The sequence below is a fragment of the Thunnus thynnus genome, chromosome 7 (assembly GCF_963924715.1).
Source record: "Thunnus thynnus chromosome 7, fThuThy2.1, whole genome shotgun sequence".
NCBI lineage: Eukaryota > Metazoa > Chordata > Actinopteri > Scombriformes > Scombridae > Thunnus > Thunnus thynnus.
In genome coordinates, this window is record NC_089523.1 from 28,707,444 (window position 1) to 28,725,162 (window position 17,719).

At 42.1% G+C, this 17,719-nt stretch overlaps 2 protein-coding genes across 10 annotated transcripts in view; one reads left to right on the forward strand and one right to left on the reverse strand.

The window, feature by feature from the left end:
• The window catches only part of rasgrp4 (RAS guanyl releasing protein 4), a 14,272-nt gene extending 3,689 nt beyond the window's left edge, over positions 1–10,583 (reverse strand). The window contains exons 1-12 of one of the 3 annotated variants that reach the window (XM_067595340.1): positions 9,951–10,583; positions 4,618–4,793; positions 3,759–3,870; positions 3,465–3,527; positions 3,220–3,351; positions 2,927–3,068; positions 2,034–2,207; positions 1,769–1,885; positions 791–1,066; positions 618–698; positions 298–402; positions 74–183 (exon numbers count right to left, since the gene is read on the reverse strand). In XM_067595340.1, coding sequence (XP_067451441.1) covers positions 74–183; positions 298–402; positions 618–698; positions 791–1,066; positions 1,769–1,885; positions 2,034–2,207; positions 2,927–3,068; positions 3,220–3,351; positions 3,465–3,527; positions 3,759–3,870; positions 4,618–4,793; positions 9,951–9,967 — 1,505 coding nt within the window. In that variant the 5' untranslated portion in view covers positions 9,968–10,583. Of the gene's footprint in view, positions 1–73; positions 184–297; positions 403–617; positions 699–790; positions 1,067–1,768; positions 1,886–2,033; positions 2,208–2,926; positions 3,069–3,219; positions 3,352–3,464; positions 3,528–3,758; positions 3,871–4,617; positions 4,794–9,950 lie in introns of those variants that run through there. The other 2 variants (XM_067595339.1, XM_067595341.1) reach the window with 2 other exon arrangements.
• A 4,677-nt stretch (positions 10,584–15,260) lies between these two features.
• The window catches only part of ryr1b (ryanodine receptor 1b (skeletal)), a 76,319-nt gene continuing 73,860 nt past the window's right edge, over positions 15,261–17,719 (forward strand). For all 7 annotated transcript variants that reach the window (XM_067595343.1, XM_067595345.1, XM_067595346.1 and 4 more), the window contains exon 1: positions 15,261–15,616. In XM_067595343.1, the coding sequence (XP_067451444.1) occupies positions 15,569–15,616 (48 nt within the window). In that variant the 5' untranslated portion in view covers positions 15,261–15,568. The remainder of the gene's footprint in view (positions 15,617–17,719) is intronic.

Here is a 17,719-nt window from a genome sequence, read left to right on the forward strand (position 1 = left end):
GTGTTTTTTTTTCTCTCTGTTGTGCAGCCACGTCATGATGAGAAGCCTTTGTGCATGTCTGCAGCTTCCTCACCTGTCAGTTTCGTGAGTGCAGAAGGAGAAGGGGAAGTTGGCTGCTATTTTCTCAAAGTCCTCTAGTGAAATGTAGCCGTCCTGGTTCTGGTCGTAGTTTTTCATTATGGACTGCAGGGGGCAACAGAGCAGAACAGAAATTCACTTGTTTAAGGAGCAGTTTGTTAGTTCTGCTTTGGTTAAGTAATTAAGGAAGTGAAAGACAGGAGGTTGTTGAGTACTCACATCCACCATCTGTTTGACGTGTTTTGATATGGTGTCAGGGTCGAGCCGAGGGGTGACCCCTGAGCCCCACTCGGCCACCACCGGTGATTTAACTGGAGCTACAGGCTGCGGAACCAAGAAATGCACACACTGCATATGTGAGAAACAAGGAGAAAAAAAGAGCACACCCACCACATGACACGTTTCCCTAACGTACATTACTTTGATGTGGATAACTTTGATGTAGTTGTGCTTTTGTTTTTGACATGTTACACCCACAGAAAATACACAAACATACCTCCCCTTGTGAAAAAAAAGGTTAAAATGAGTGCAAGGCTGACCTGAATCTTGGGGTTCTTGGGTTCCTTGGTGTATGAAAGTTCATAAATCTCATCCTCGGTGTAGTATAGATCTAGAGAGAGCTGGAGCATTAAAAGAACATAATTTAAGATGTTCCTCGTTGAATCTTCTTATCTGAATCCTTAAAACTCATGTCCTTGTTTCTGTCTCATACCGTGAGCAGATGCAGAAGGTCTTTGTTGGCCTCGAAGGGCGGCGTGCAGCTGTGAATGGCCAGCAGGTCGTTGATGTTGCTGTACAGGTGCTGCAGCTTGCTCAGATTGATCTTTTCCTCGTCTAAGTAGTCCGGCAGGGCCTCGTTCAGCGAGATCAGATCCTTCAGGTGGACACCGAGGATGGGCACCTTGAAGCCGCTGCACTCGTTGTAAACCCGCCGGTAGTTGCTGTAGTTGCTCCGCGAGGAGAGCAGCTCTGTCATCTCACTCAGGGCCTTTAATGTAACCATAAAAGAATATGATAAACAAATTTGAGTCATCAAATAAGACCATTTGGTCTAAACAATATTCCATATAAAATACATTTCTGCCAGCATATATATAATTAATAACAACATGGTCTTGTTTCATCATTTTGAGACAACATAACTAGGTGTTTCTTGTTTGTGCCTTTGAATTATGCTCAAATTTTATACAAATCTCAGTGTTTTAAGAACACAGTAGTGGATGTCATTCACTGACTGATGGCCTTTCATGAAATTATGTGTTAAATTATTTATTTTAAGGAGGGAAGAGTGTTATTTTTGTTTAAGTCTAATTTAATTCTAAAAGAAACTAAAATGAGAGAACGAATACAAGAATAAATTAAGTTAAATTGATATCTGCGACCTGCACACATGGCAGGATGTCTGTTAGTTTCGTTGTTACAGCTAAAATTTGCCATTAAATACCACTAAACTGAGATATATCTTGACAGACAGGTGAAACTAACAAAATCATAACTATCTGGGTTAAAGAGGAAAAGAGGGAAAAAAAGATCAAACATGATATGAAGATAATGAATTTGACAGAGGCCATAAATGTCAAAGTTCAGGAAGGAAGATGATTCAAGAAAGAAACGTTTAATCATCATAACTTCGTGGTGAGGTAGTCATGAAGAGGCTGACTCATAGTTATATATATAACTTTGAACGTACCTTAGTGATGTCAGGTGGCAGCAGGTTAGCTGTGTCTTTGAGGCGGGAGATTGAGCTGTGACAGAGGCCTCCAGTTACTGCCATTAGAGTGTTAAAGTTTTGCAGAGCTCGAAGTTTCTACGGAGGAACAAGCAGAGTCCCTGACTGTGAGTAATGAAGGAGCACGTGAAGTCATTTCCCAAAAAAAAACAACAACCCCCAAACAAGTAGAGCTCTTGACAGCTAAATAAAAACCAGTTTTTTTGTGATCCTTCATCCAGTTTACCTGAGCCACGTGAATGAACTTGGTGAAGACCTGCGCTCTCTGCTGGGCTGTGTGTCTGCTGAGGATCATCAGCTGGACCCACTGGGAGACTCCGTTACACATCATGACCGACCGCTCCAGAGCAGGGTTGTCCCTCACCGAGCCTCGTACCACGTAGATGCGGTAGTCCAAGAACTGACAGATCAGACAGCAGCGGTCAACAGGTGGCTGCAGTTTAGCGCTGCTCTTAAAATTTTGTAACCCCTAACTGTTTCTCTTGCTTTTCTACTGGAATAGACAACATTTCTCCAACATCTACTATTATTATTACCACAGACTCAACAACATGAGACCCTGACCATGTAAACGTTAATAAGTAAAATCTTTCTGATGAAATGCTTGAACTTGCTAAGAGTTAAGTTCTGCTTCAGTTGATATTATACACTAATCAAAGGGATTTTCCATAATCTGGCAATCCAAACTCAGTTATTAAAAATGGCTTATTAGTAATACCAAAGATTAAAAAGACTGAAGTCATTGGATGGCGTGGCCCTTAAAGTCTGCGTGACACCACTGAAGTCTGTTTAGTACTGTCACACGCCTGTTCTTTCGTACTGACTCATTCAAAACTGTCTCTGTGTTGCATGAAACACTAAGATACTCAAAACTGACAGCGCTTTACAGTTTTTAACCTCAGGTTTTGTACACTTTTCAAATAAACTTGGAGATAAAAGGGTTACTTTAGTTTCTGTTTTAGCTGTGATATAATGTTTTATCTATAAGTTGTTGATACAGTATCATCTATCTTCATCAGCCATCAGCAATATATTTGGCAATCGGCCACTTAAGCGTGTTATTACATATTCATGTTATGCAATTTCGCCTACTGAGTGTTTGCTGCTCACTGAACTCACCGAAACGCTACAGAAGTTCTTGAACTCCAGGTAGCTGAGGTGCTCAGCCATCTCATCAGGCTCCATGTGGTCGAAGATCAAAGACACCTTCCTCTTCTTCACAGACGGCGAGGGTGCCTGAGATACATTTGCATGAGGGCTTCTAGGGGAAAAAAAAAAAAAAAAGCCAAGCGACAGAAATAGAAAAGTCAATTTTCTATTTATAGAAAAAAACATGTCTGTGTCTTAGTTCAAGTATGCAAACTATAGTTCCTCCAGGGTATGATGGTGAATTATATGAAAACATGGCTCACAGGCAGGAGGTGTCAATGAGCTGCGAGTGCGCCTCCTCTCCGTCTGACCGTACCAGCGCCCACAGGTCCCCCATGGTCTGCTCGAGAAGGGGGTCTGCCTCAAATACCGCTGGGAACTGGCTGATCCACTGCCTTGCCACGAAGCAGGACAGAACATATGTTTACTACCCGCAAATAAAGCAGGATAACCAGTTCTGTCACACTCCGTCATACAATACGCTCATGCGCCTGTTGCCCTTACTCACCTGACAAGGTGGCAGATCTGTGCCCGCCTCAGCCCTCTTTTGTCGGAGGGACAATCCTTATAGGTGAGAGAAAGAGTCAAGGATCTGAACACACTGTGCAGATATGGCCCAACGTTACACTAAACACCAGCAGGGGTATATACTTCAAATCTGCTTTGCTGACAAGGAATGAAAAAAAAAAACAAAAAACAAAGCCATGCCTGTTTCCTGATCTGATTAATGAGTTTGGACATGTGATTGGGAGCAGTGTACCGGTGGGACCGGAGTAACGCACTGAGCGACAGTGGAGGATATAGGGTGAGAAGTTTCTGGGCGAACGTCTGAGATGGCACGACCCAACTGTGCATCATCAGGGTCATGTGGACCAGCTGGGACCCTCTGGGGCTGGAATGCTTCCCCTCTAAATCTGCAAGCACAAGGAGGATTAATGTGGTTAAAAACAACAATAACAAAAAAAAAAAACAACTGTGGGCTGCACCGTGAGTCAGTGATCGAGCAGTTCAGTACGTTTCAGTCATTCTGCATGAGTGGAGGTTTATATTTTCATGTTTGTTTTCTACTGTCAAACTCAAAGATATGCAGCTCAGGTGGGTTTTAAGATTGAAATGACAGCTAACCTTTTCCTTCCTGTATGAGTTATAGTAGGTAATAGTCAGCTGTAGCCTGCTAATTTACTTGGTATATGATCGATCTTTCTTCATCGTACATTATATCATAATGGGACATAAAAAGTGCTATTCGGTCTTGGTAAATGTCTCTAACTGGACTCTCACAATTGAATATCTCAAAATACTGGCCAATAAAACATAAACTATCAACATGCTGTGTACCACTAGTGGTATCCAGGCATGTTTTTTTTGTGATTTAGGTGGACTGACCGATGAAGAGAGGGAGGCCACTGAGAGAGAGACAGAGAGGAGAGATATTTGTATGGTTGAACAGTGCATGGGAATAGCTGGCTGGTCTCTACAGCCCAACAGAACAAAGCTTGATTGTATAAGACTGCCCTTTGTCTCCCTCCCTCCCTGTCTGTCTCTCTCACCCTGGATTCCCCCTTCACTCTCCCTCATCCCTCTTTTATATAACCTGGTTGCAGTAAAGACACATGACAAACTTTGGGAACACATGCAAACACGTAGGGACAGAGACTGACCAAAACAGTTTAGGCAGCGATGTATGAGCTCATCCAGGCTGGCAGCGCTGGCGCTGGGAGCAGAGCTGGGGCTCTGCAGGGCCCGGCTGATGTCCTGAGGACTGGGACATGTATTCCTCCTCCGCTGGACCAGCTTCCTGCTCTTTAGCACACCAGAGCTCTCCACATTGGGTTTCCTGAGAAGCAGATAGACACACACAAAGAGAGACTATAAGTAGCCTAGAAATAAGTAGAGCAGTGTGTGGTGAGGTAGTGCAGGTCAACCTCTGAGGAAACGCAGCTCTCCACATCTGATAAGCTGTGCTACAACGCTGCAGCTGTCTGAACCATCGTGCACAGACAGAGGAACTGCAAACCAATGCGCTGCTTTCTGCGTTACTAACACTGACGCCACCAGGCACACAGATAATGGTAGAACAGTCCAGAAAATGTCTCAAAAAATGTTCATTATTTGTCAAATAGGTCACAGATTTGGATTATTGAGGTGGTTACAATGACCCCCTGAGGATGAGGAGAAGGGAAAATTGGCCCAGCTAGAGACAGGTGTTCTGTATTTTTACTTCTCTGTGCTTTCAAAGGTTCTGACGCACATTCGTTCTCAGCTTTGGTTACGAGTGCCAACATCCCTTCCTGCCTTTGTAGTTTTAAACTCATTTTAGTGCTACAATAGCCAGTAGAGAAAAGACTAATATGCAATTAGTTAAAATGCTAACTATAATCATAATGGCCGCTATAACTCATTGCATGAGTTTTACAAACTGCTGTCTATATTAAGTGGTTTTGCTCTGTGGACGATCATTATGAGAGTGACAAAATTTCTGTTAGTCATTGCCTTTGTCATATTACTTCATGTCTTTAAGGAGAAGCTATATTGCACCGTGAAGATCAGGCTGAAAATCTTGCTTTTACTTTTCATTAAAATGCAATATTACATCACCTTTGGATGAGGTCAGTACAACGATACGTCACACATCTAATCCTAAAGTGCAAGCCGTTGTATTACCTCAGAAAGAAAATTCCTTTCAGCTCCTGATATGTGTTCACCTTGCCATGTGACACCTTGCTTGCAAACACCCTTGTGTTTGCTACACAAAACAAATGTATGACAGCATGTAAAAACTGGGCGACATGTTGCAAGCTGTTGTTGTTTTTTTTTTTTTTTCACTCGCTGTTGACAGAAAAATCTATAAATGTATGAAAGCTGTGAACGCACCCTGTGTTTACCTCTCGCAGTCAAATGACAAACTGAACACTGAGGCCTGCAAAGAGGAAAGAAGAAACAGTTCTGCCTTTGCTAAACATTTAATCTCTCTTAATCTTTGTTTTCTTTCTTATAAGGTTTCTATGGTTTCAGTGAACTCCTCACAGCTCATAGATACAGCGTATGCAACATGCGAAGAGGAGGAGGAGGAGGAGGAGGAGGAGGAGGATGCTGATTATGTTTCCTTTGGCTTTCAAAAGGAATCTGTGCTAAAAAGTGTTGACAGTAGTTCTCACACCTTTGGCCACACCCAACAGTGAAGCTGTGTTGATTTGGCTCTTGTTGGAAATGCGAAAGAACTTTGAGCCATTGAAAGTCAGATGGAAACAAGCTTTTAAGTCTTAATGTGCGGTTAGCTTTAAAGTGTATTTTAATGCGTTTAAAAATAACAGACGAAGGGGACTCCTTTGTTTCATGATGCGATCAATGCTTCCTCTTCAGATCAGGGGCTCAGTTTAGCAATGTCTGATGGTATTTCACAATAACCAGTAACTGACTCTTCTCATACTTTTTAGATTTAAACTGGCTTCTTTTGCTTGGCTTCAGTTTTGCAGAGGAGTTGAAGGACAGAGTTTGAGCCATAGTCTTACTGCCAAATTTTAAATGACACCAAGGTTGAAATAAACGTTTAAATAAAACCCAATCAGTGCATCTACTTCCTTTTAAGAGAGAGAATGTCAGGTTTTGTCCTGGACTCCTATTGAATCTGTAGAAACAGTGTGCAGCATGAAATGCTGTGAAACTTTGTCGGTCGCTATATTTCAGCTAATATGACGACATTACCAGGAAACTGTGTGAGTTCAGAGAACTGGCGACAAGTTCCCTGAATGACCAGACCTACATCCCCTTCTCTTAACCTGTGTTTGTGTGCGTGGCTCATTTCCCCAGCCCACTCTCATTCTCAACACACACACACACACAGACACACACACACACAAACACGCACGCACAATGCATTGCTCAACATACACATGCATCCACACTCCAGTCGCACACAAGAACGTCGGGTTTGCTTTATGTACAACACATGAACGGACACTCATGGATGCACACTTTCATACAGGTGAACGGGGTGACATTCACCGGTGTATTTATACCACCAGCTGCTCTCTTGCCTGGACGTGCTGTTCCATCCAGACATCACAGTTATCACGCCGCAACATTTCTCCCTCAGCCATGACTGGATTCAGATTGTGCCGTTGCCTCATTACACCAGCTGGCTACTGCATCCCAAACACTAACACTAAACAGCACACGACGTACCTTCGTGAGCTATTCTACGGTGAGGAGCCTGACTCGACCTCTCTGTGAGTCCATAAAATGATCCTACCCTCATTTCAGAAACCTTTCAATAATATCAAAACAATAAAAAATATCTGACAACAGTAATATGACATTTAACTTAAACCTAGCAATTTCACTTTTTTTGATGATAAAGTATAAACTACCATTAGGCCTCACTGGACTCCTTCAAATCTGCCTTTGTACAAATTAATATATGACTCTAAGTCTTCAGCTAATGAATATTTCCACTATTAAATGGTTAAAATATAAAATGCAAATAAATTGTGTGTTTGCATTTGTTTTGTGTGACCAACAAACCCCAAATAATTATTTTTTTGCAACGATATAAACAGAATAAAGCAGCAAATCCTCTGATTAGAGAAGCTGAAACAGGTGCTTTCCACTTTTGCTCAATGAATGACTTTTCCCATTTTCATCGTTTAAATTTTGTCCTGTAATACATATACAGTATGTAAATATCTTCATCCATGCATCATATATGCATATTTATTTTTACATTTTTGTATTTTATAATGTGAAACTAATGAGTTAGTAAATATTAAGTCGTAAATAAACTAAAATAAAAAAAAGCTTAAATGATCAATTCTATGTCCATTTAATCTCAACTATTAAACGAATCATTTCAACATCATTGTAACTGTTTACTTTATTCGGTTTTCTTATCTCAGTGCCCTTTACAACTTGTCATCTCTGCCTTTGACTCAGAGTGAATCCAGCTCTGCCTGTCAGAGCCGTCGCTCATATGAGGAGACACACTCGCTACTACAAACAGAAGTGCTGATGGGGAAATGTTATTGATGTCATGACGTCTGTCAGGGAATTTCCCCCCCTGAATGAGCTGAGCAGGTAAATGCACAGCACAGCAGCCAATGATCTCTTTTTTTTTTTTTTTTTTTAACTGTATAATGAGCCTGGCAAGCTGAAGAGACCTGAGCGCTGTTGGTAAATAGAATCAGAGTGTGGTGGACTTTCATGCAAATCCGAACACAATCGGACACTGTTGGGGCATTTGCATTCAACTTTTCCTAAGAGTCATATACACAACTCGGGTAAACGTATTCCTCTATATTAAACAGCGGATACATGACAACACACGACTGCTAAAACATGATGGTGAAAAAGTAAACCCTCATGTACACGACAGTGAGCAAAAAGCCCTAATAAGCAGTCAGATTTTTAAATATTAATGAACTTGGCCCTGAGTCTATCATATCACTGATTTCGTTTTAGGAAGTTCTTCCACACCTCCGTCTGCTTCACCCACTTTTTTCCTCTTTCTTCATCCTTGCTCTATTCAAGCCATTCAGGAAACAGCTTCTCCTTTTTTTTTTTACTCTTTGGAAATCCCCCTCTCACTCGCTTTCCCATCCATGTCAAGACTCCTGGCTACAGATCCAGTCCCCCCCCCCCCCCCCCCCCCCCACCTCCAACCCCCTCTCCAACCTCCCTCTTCTCCCTCTCTCGCTCTCACACTGGCGGGGGGATATGCAAATTCCTCTCTTTCTTTCCTTAATTGATTAATTGAAGCCAGGGCCCTTTGAAGGCCTTGTTTGTGTGCTGCTCTTTTTCTCTCGCTCTCTTCCCTCTCACAACCTGCGTTCTTGTTCCCCGCTGCATCAAGGGGGATGCATCTACTGCAATGAGCCATTCATCCGTTTGGTCCGACATGAAGCCACTGTACCAACCATTGTAGTTTAGAGAAATTGCAGCAAACCTCTTCATCTGTTTTGTAAGGAAGAAGATGTATAAACTGTTTGAAATGCAGCCATAAATCAAAAGATAATGAAACTATACCTGAACACATACCTCTTCTTTTTTTTGTTTCTGACTGATGATAGATACATTTCATTTTCTTTTGCTCCACGAAGATGTTTAAGTTTCATTTTGACAAAGTGTGTTTATTATTTCCTTGTATTTATTTTTAACAAAACCTTTTCCTCAACTCATATCTTAATTCTACCCACTGAAGGGGATGTACAGTAACGAGACCACTTCATCCACCTCAGCCCACCTTAAACTCAGGTGGCTTAATCACACGTCATCTCTGACTTATAACATTCAACATAACTCTTTCATTCCAGGCAATCTGATAAGAGCTGTGGTCACAACTACAGCAGTAAAACAGTACCAATGAAGGTTACTAAGGCTTGTTTCTAAAACAGTATCTAAGATCTAATGCAAAAAAAAATATATCAATGAACTGACATGTAAATAGAGATTAACTGGACAGAATGCAAAAGCGGAACAGATATCCATGGAAAGGTGAGCAGGCAGAACTCAACAGGCACGCACAACTGTTGAATGTCAGGGCTTGCTTGTGTGCAGTACACACAAATAATTTGAGAAGTTGATATTCTTCGCTGATATGCAGGTCAAACACATTAGCTGTGACCGTGTGCGAGTGTGTGACTGGTGTGTGTTCGTCTTCTACCTGTCCTTTAACACACATACTCTCTGTCTCCAATGCGCAGTGCCTTGATTTAAATAAACAGCAGAAAACGCACACATACACAGACACACACACACACGCGCTGAGCGGAAAATAAAACTAAATGCCCTCATTCCTCTTCGTCAAGAGCTTTCACACAAACCACACTGCATTTCAGATATAACCTCAAGGTTCACACATCTCTCTGCAGCCGAACGCCTGCTGCTGACACATACTTAGACCTACACTTGCTGAGAAACTGAACTGCAAGTGTGTCTGAGCAGCAGCAGACTCTCAGTTTTGATGCACCCTCTTCTTTTTTCTTTTTTTTTTAATTACCTCTTGGTCTTGTTCATTGCAGAGCTCTTCTCCGCGGCGGCTCTCCTCCTCCACTGGTGTTCCCACGGGCATCTGAGCGTGTCTCTACAGCTCCATGGTTGACCCTGCTCCTCCTCCTCCTCCTCCTTCTCCTCCTCTGTGTGTCCTCTATGTGTGTCTGCACCCAGGACAGCAAGAGCGGGCACAGGACAGAGAGCTGCTGGGGGTGAGGGCTACCCACTTACTAGTCATCGACTAGACTAAACTCCTAGACTTAACGCCTAAACGCTGCTTATCTAACCGCTCTGCGTGTCAACCTGCCTCTCTCTCTCTCTCTCCCTCTCTCTCTCTCTGCTATTTGAAGATGTCTATCAACCACAAATCAGCAACAAAACAGACTTCATGCCCCTCCACCTGCTATAAAGCAGGCATGTTAAAAAGAGAAAAAATCCGCAACAGACGCTTCAAAGTACAATGCAAGCCTAACAAAAGTCATTCACTTGCCCCTTCGACATAAACAAGTCAGCATCTTAAATGGAGGAACTGGGTCTGACAGATAGGGGAACTCACATTAGTTTCTGTGTGTATGTGTGTGTGTGTGTGTGTGCACGCACCAAGGGGGAGGGGTGAGGATAGAGACAGTGAAAGAGAGAGAGAGAGAGAGAGAGAGAGAGAGAGAGAGAGAGAGAGAGAGACAGACAGAATAATGAACACAGTACCAATAGAGGAAGGAGGAGGAGAGTTGGAGATAGTGATGAGCAATCATCTGAGCACCATCAGTACTCCAGGAAGCGACATGTGGGTTTTCAGAACATCAACATAGAGAAAAAAAAATAGGCCACACCTAACGTCAAATCTTCATGCAGTTTTCAGGGACATCGCCTGAACTTGGCAAAAGAATCAGTTCCCGAAAAGAATTCATCAGCTGTCTGATAACATTGTTAAATCCTGACTCGTGTCTCCCGTCTAGATTTGTTGGTCCAGGGTCTCCAGGGTCCCCCAAATCAAGTCTATCATCCTGATTTCTTCCTTTTCTTTTCTTTTTTTTCTTTTTTTTTTTTTTTTACTCCCTCTGTCATTTCTCAGGGTGGCAAGTGATTACACAGGGAGGTAGTGTTTGTGCTTGTGAATGTAGCTGTGCAGCTGGACAGAGAGACTCAAAGGCATCCCTGTTTGAACACACCAAGAGGAAGAGGCGACCAAACAGAGGACATTAATGTGCCCGAAGTCTGCAGAGGTGGCTTCTTTGCTGCAGGAAGCTGACTGGCTGGCAGAGAGAGTGGGCGATATGGCATTCAATAGCAGGGAAAGACACACAGAGCAGGGCTCCTGCAGTCCTTGCATGCCAAGTCCAAAACACCTAAAAATGCATTTTGATTTGCATTAGAAAGTGGCTCATTGAAGAGGGTACATGGAGATGTCACAGAGGACAAAAAGTATTTAATGCTATTTCCTGGCAATGTTGTAATCTTACTGTAATCTTAAGCAATAGCTCTTCAAAACAGGAAGAATTGCAGTCAACTCTGCTGGTAAATCTGAGGACGCACACTAAAAAAATAGAACAGCCAGCCGCCTTTTTTTTTAAAAAAAAGAAAATTATTATTCAACACTACAGCTGCTGCATCGCCACTGTGGTCTTAATGACACCCCCCTATACGTGCTTAGTTTTGTGACTAATATGTGTCAAGTGTGTTAATTTCATTTTTGTTTTAAATATTTTCTAATTTCTGGTTAAGGATTGAAGTGATTCAAATTGTCTGTATTGACGTCACTTTAGTTACAATAACAGTAACGAAATGAATACAAGCGGTAATTCATAGCTTATCTTACAGGTTTTGTGTTAAATTAAGACTGAACGGGGGAGTTTAAAGTGTGATAAACTTACTCATATGTTTATAAGAAATATGAATTATTTTTTTACGTGACAAGTTTGTTTGATAACTTGTGTTGTCAGCAAAGTAACGCTAATGTAACTAACATTAGCGACCAGTGCGTAGGATTTAGTGGCATCTAGCTGTGGGGTTGTAGATTGCAACAGACACTCCCCTTCCCCTCCCCTTCCATGTTTGCAGGAGAACCTACGGTGGCCGCGAAACTCGCGAAAAACACGGAAGGCCCTCCCTAGAGCCAGTATTTGTCCCTTGTGGGCTACTGTAGCAACATAGCTGTGCAAGATGGCAGGCTCCGTGGCGGTGGCCTCGCTCCCTACGTAGACATAAAGGGCGCATTCTAAGGTAACGAAAATGCAATTATTCTCATTTTCAGGTGATAATACGCTAATTAAAACCTACTTATGAATATTAACTTATATTCCATTTCTGCCAATATGTCTGCCAGTAAATCCCCCTAAATCTTACATACTGGCCCTTTAAGTTACAATCGTCTTCTGGAGCTTATTTTTTTTATTTTTTCCTCCTTTTATTTTAAGTATGTTTGAAGGAATCAGCAGATTAAACAGCATTCCAGCTTCAATCCAGGCTTACCTTTGTTATTTGGGATTCTTCAGTGAGCGTTTCAAAAGCTGTTGCAGACTCTTGATGAGTCTATTTGAGTCCAAATCTCTGTACAATGTCGCCACCTTCAGGCTCGGCGCCGCAACTGCATATAAGCAGAGGCGGATTCATGATTTGGCAAAAAAAAAAAAAAGAAGAAGAAAAAAAAACAGCAACAGCAGGTCACTTCTGAATCAGGACTCATACTCCCAGAATTCATATTATTTCTGCTTCAGTGGCGTATCACCTCCTCATCATCCACCACCACCACCACCACCACCTCCTCCTCCTCCTCTACCTCTCCTCCGTTTTATTCGCTGGACGGAGGAGTTATATCCCGGAGAGCAGCGTCCCAAAACATCTTATTCCGCCGCCAGCTGCTGCTGCAGTGGGAGATGGGCGAGAAGAAGAGCATGCTGAGGGATGCCAGATGGAGACTGAGGAGGTAAGGATATGTGTATGTGTCACACTGTCTCACCGTGAGTGTGTGTATGATGCGCTTTTTTTCCGCTTGGACTTCCAGCTTTTCTGTCTGGTGCATCTCTGCTATGTCCAGGAGGGGTGTGCCACTGACACTCATGCAGATCCAACGTTTCCTTCAGGAATGCATCAGTCTGCAAGAGCTGTTAATGATAATTATGAGGTGATAACATTTTAGGCCTGTGATTAGGCGAGTTAGGAGTCTTGCAAAAATATTTTCTGGTACATTGTGTATCCATAATGTGTTGGACATTTTTAGTAAAATATCTCTTGAGAGCTAAAAGAAGACTTAAAGGGATTTTATTCAAGTTGTAAGGAGGTTGTCAGGGAAGCTGAATGGACACCACTCAGTATTCTGTTAAATTAAAATGGATGTTTACAACCGAGGCTGCAATTAATCTCTAAAATGAGGGAAAATGCTAAAACATCACAATACCCCAGAGCCAAAGGAGACGTCTTCATATAGCTTGTTACAGCCAACCAACAGTCCAGTACACAAATACATTTCATATACAACCAAAACAGAGAAAAACCGCAAATCCTCATGCTTAATCATTAATCATTAAATCACTCATTTATCAAAAAAAAAAAAAAAAATCAATTTTCTGTTAATTAGTCCCAAAAAGAGAGAAAGAATGAAAAGGAAGGAAAGATTGATGCTGCTGCCATTGTAACATAAAAATAATCACATGGATAATTTCCTTTTGGTGAAGCTGATGGCCCTTTTGGATTCACGCCCAGTCAGCAAGACACAGGAGAGGTTCGTCCCTTAAATCACTACACAGATTTTTTGTTTTTGCCACTACAGAGGCTGCACAGAAATGTCTGGGGTTTTTTAATAGGGATACATGCCACACTTAATTGATGGTGATGTTAAAACATATTAATTACTGTTCTTAGTGCACCTCAGACCTTTTGAACACGCATAAAATGAAGCATAAAATCTGAAATATTACGGGAAAGTGTGAAAGTGCAATGAGCTAATTAAAAGCCTGACATAATGTCTGTGCAAAGCCTCTAATCATGTTATTGATCGGACCGTAAGAAAGCATAAATAGTATCCACATCACTGAATGTGCCAAGCAGTATTTTGCGGTCTGCTTTGATCCAACAGATTTTAAGTTTCTCCAATATTATTAGATTGATTAAGGAAGAACATGAATTATTTCATTTACAACTGCATGTTTTTGTGGTTATAGGATCTAGATCGCTGAAAAACGATGAAATGATCATTGTAAACTATTCCTGTTATTAGTTATTATTCATTTACACAACAACACATTTTAAAAGATTTATCTTTTAAATTCTATATCAAGTAAAAATCCAGAACATTCGCTGGTTCCTGCTTTTAAATGTCAAGTTTTGCAGCTTTTCTCTGTATCATATGTGAATCCCAGTAGGTTTTAAAAGTGCTGCTCAGACAACATAAACAATCTCAAAACATAACTTTTGGCTCTGGAAACCTGAGGTGGATATTTGGGATTATTTTCTGACATGTTACTGAATGAAACATCTATTAAAGGCCCTGTCAACTCAATTTTCTTAAGAAGCTTTTGATGGAGTCCTGCATGTTCAACACGTTCCTGTTTGCCAAAGTTTCAAGATTCCTGCATTCATGCTTTGCCTCACTGGTTTACAACGTGTTTAAAGTGGTGTTGTGTTGGAAAAAGGTGAAGTCAAGTATTTCCATACACTGACCAATCAGAGTTTAATCGTAGCGGAACCTGAATCTGATGATAGTTTTTGACAGGATCAGTCAAATTAGATCAAACCGCACCCACACATTCTTCCTTTCTCACATGCTGTACATCTGTTAATACATATCATAACATAAACTGATACAACTGATTGATACAGACATCTGGATTTTCCAAATAGCTCCCTTTAGATGCAGAGCGGATGATACACCTGATTCAGAAGCAGGTTTTTTGTTCAGTGCAGTTGACTTATTCACTTTGAAGAGTTAAGGTGTGTGTTTGTGTGTGTGCATCTGCTCCTGCTCACTCCCTAAAGGCTACTGAGTCCTCACCCCCCATTCCTTTTATAGCCTCAGACATGTGGAAGGAGGGGAGGGAGGTGTGTGTGTGTGTGTGTGTGTGTGTGTGTGTGTGTGTGTGTGTGTGTGTGTGTGTGTGTGTGTGGTGGAAGGAGGGGGGGTGGGGGACAGCAGCCTGTGTGAAGGAGTGGCCCACTTCTACAAACATGGTGGCACGGTGGGATGGGAGCGTTGTAAATGTATAACAAGGTGCCTGCTCCTCCCTCACTCATCCAACATCCCTCCCTCCCCTTCCCCTTCTGCGGTCGGGTGGGGGGGGGGTGGAGGGGGGGGGGATGCAGCCGGGGAGAGTCTCACCTCCCGTCACTCTCTCTCACAACACCGTGAGAGCCACAGGACTCATGCTGTCCTCCAGCACACCCACACACACTAGCACTGAGAGCGAGAGACACTGAGAGAGAGAGAGAGAGGAGAGAGAGAGAGAGGAGAGAGAGAGAGAGAGAGAGAGGGGGTACAGCAACATAGAAGGAAGAAGAGAGGTGCAACGGGGAGACGGCAGAGAGGGAAGGACAAGGCAAAGGAGATAAAAACAAAAATCCGTATCCTGAAGAGAGAAAACTAAAGGATTTTCTCTTTTCTCCCGAGGAGCTGCGAATAACCCTCGGCGAAGGATGGCAGAAGGGGGAGAGGGAGAGGAGGAGATTCAGTTCCTGCGGACGGTGAGTCCTGCTTACTTTCCTTTTCGGGAAAGGCTAACCTGCACTGACTGCTGGAGAGGAGTTTTGAGATAAGGAGTGATGAGAACAGCGAGAAAGGATTATAATATATTTTTTTTTTAACTGGAAAGAAACACAGTATGTCCTAGGTGATTAAGCTCTTGGCCTGAAATCCACTCCTGATGTTTCAGCATCAAGTTCATTGCTCGAGTGTCGACTCGGTTTCACTGTTTCTTCACTTCAACACGTTTGCTTTTCTGGCGCTGGATATTTAAGACAAATCTGTAGTTGCAGATCTCAGAGCCAAGCCTCGCTTCTGTATATAGTTGACTATTTTTGCGCCGCCCCGAATGTGCCATGACCCGCTTAATAGTTGCTCTCTTTAAACTTGGTAATTGATTTCTTTAATCTCTTGTGAGCGCAGGAATCTCCGGTTGTTAACCTACATTACATGATCATATTTTGATCTTTTCAGAATGCGCCGCTCATTGTCTCACCTAATCTCTTTTTATACGACTTCCAGAATGTTCTGGGTTTAAGAATAGGTGGGTAACAGTGTATGTGTGCATATGTGTGCGAGCGCAGATAGATAGACAGGGGCTGGTGCATCTGTTAGCATCGTTATCTATTTTTATCTGAGGAAAGTAGAGCCTGTCAGTGTGGGGTGAGGAGGCAGTGCAACAAGCTACCCAGAGCCTGCAGGGGACAGCTGGCCAAAGGCTGCACGTCTTCTTTACGGAGAAGTTAACACACAGTCACAGTGTGGAGGTATCTTCTTCACAGTCAACGGTCTCGGTGGGGGAAGACCCCCCCAAAAAAGACCCAAAACAGCTGAGTTGGTGTTTCCAAAGCTAAAGAGACGGAGATACAGAGATGGATGTAGCGTCTGACAAAAATACTGTATTAAGTTGGTCTGAATATCTTGGCTATTTATTCCATTTGGTGATGTTTCTATGTATCTGAATAGCAACCAACAATTATTTCCATTATTTATTAATCTGCACATTATTTTCTCAATTAGATGTTTGGTCTGAAAATGCGTGTGAACGCCAGTGGAAACATTTCTAGAGCTCATGGCGACGGTATCAAATGTCGCTGTTTTGTCCCGGCAACAGTCCAAAACATGTTTGAATTTCTATGATGTAAGACAAGGAAAATAAGACAATCCTCCTATCTGAGAAGCTGAAAGCAACACGTTTGGCTTCCTTGCTCGACTTCAATGATTGATCGACTGTGAAAATAGTTTCATTTTCTGTACTTATCAACTAATCGATCAATCAAGTGGGCTGAGAAATGGGATCAGGGGCTAGAAAAGGTTGAGAAACCCTTGATTATTTGTTTATTACTCACCTGGAGGATTAATTCCAGTTACTGCAAAAGTCAGTGTTTCCATCTAGAGATGAAATGAATAGAATAAGTTTCAGATATCAATAAGCACATTAATAGGATATCAATTATGACAAAAATGTTAAAAAAATAACGCAACATGATTCCACGGAAAGCCAATAAACGATAATTACTGAATCATTGCCAGCCTCTATTTCTATTAACAATCATGTGAGACCTTTTACTGTTGCTGCCATGTTTACCTAACTGGTACTTCTAATTTAATTAGCTGTGTAATAATAATAGTTCAAGTACAAAAGAGCCCAGCAACGGCCTGCAGCAAGACCACCAGCAAATTATATTAATGGACAGGATTCCTCTCAAGCTTGTGAAGTCAGCTCACAATATCCACAAGACGGCATTGCAGAGCAACACAGCTGTTGCTTCTATTACTAAACCATGAACATTTCTTCTGTTTAGAAACTGGCAAATTAATTGCGAGATTCATCGGCCGGGCACTTCGAATGCCTTCGGAGGGTTTGCCGTTTAATTCGAGAGGATGAAACTATTAAACGCCGATACTTCAAAAGAGAAAACAATGCAGCTATATGTGAATTATTAATGTCTTGTGTACTTCAATGGGTTTATCTGTGACACTGACGCTGTAGGGGTCAGAGGTTCGCTCCCCACCGGGCGTACAGGGATAAAAATGTGTTTCTCGGTGCTGTATTGCTCTTTAGATTAAAGCATCCACCAAATGGTCTGTGTTATCTTGGGTCT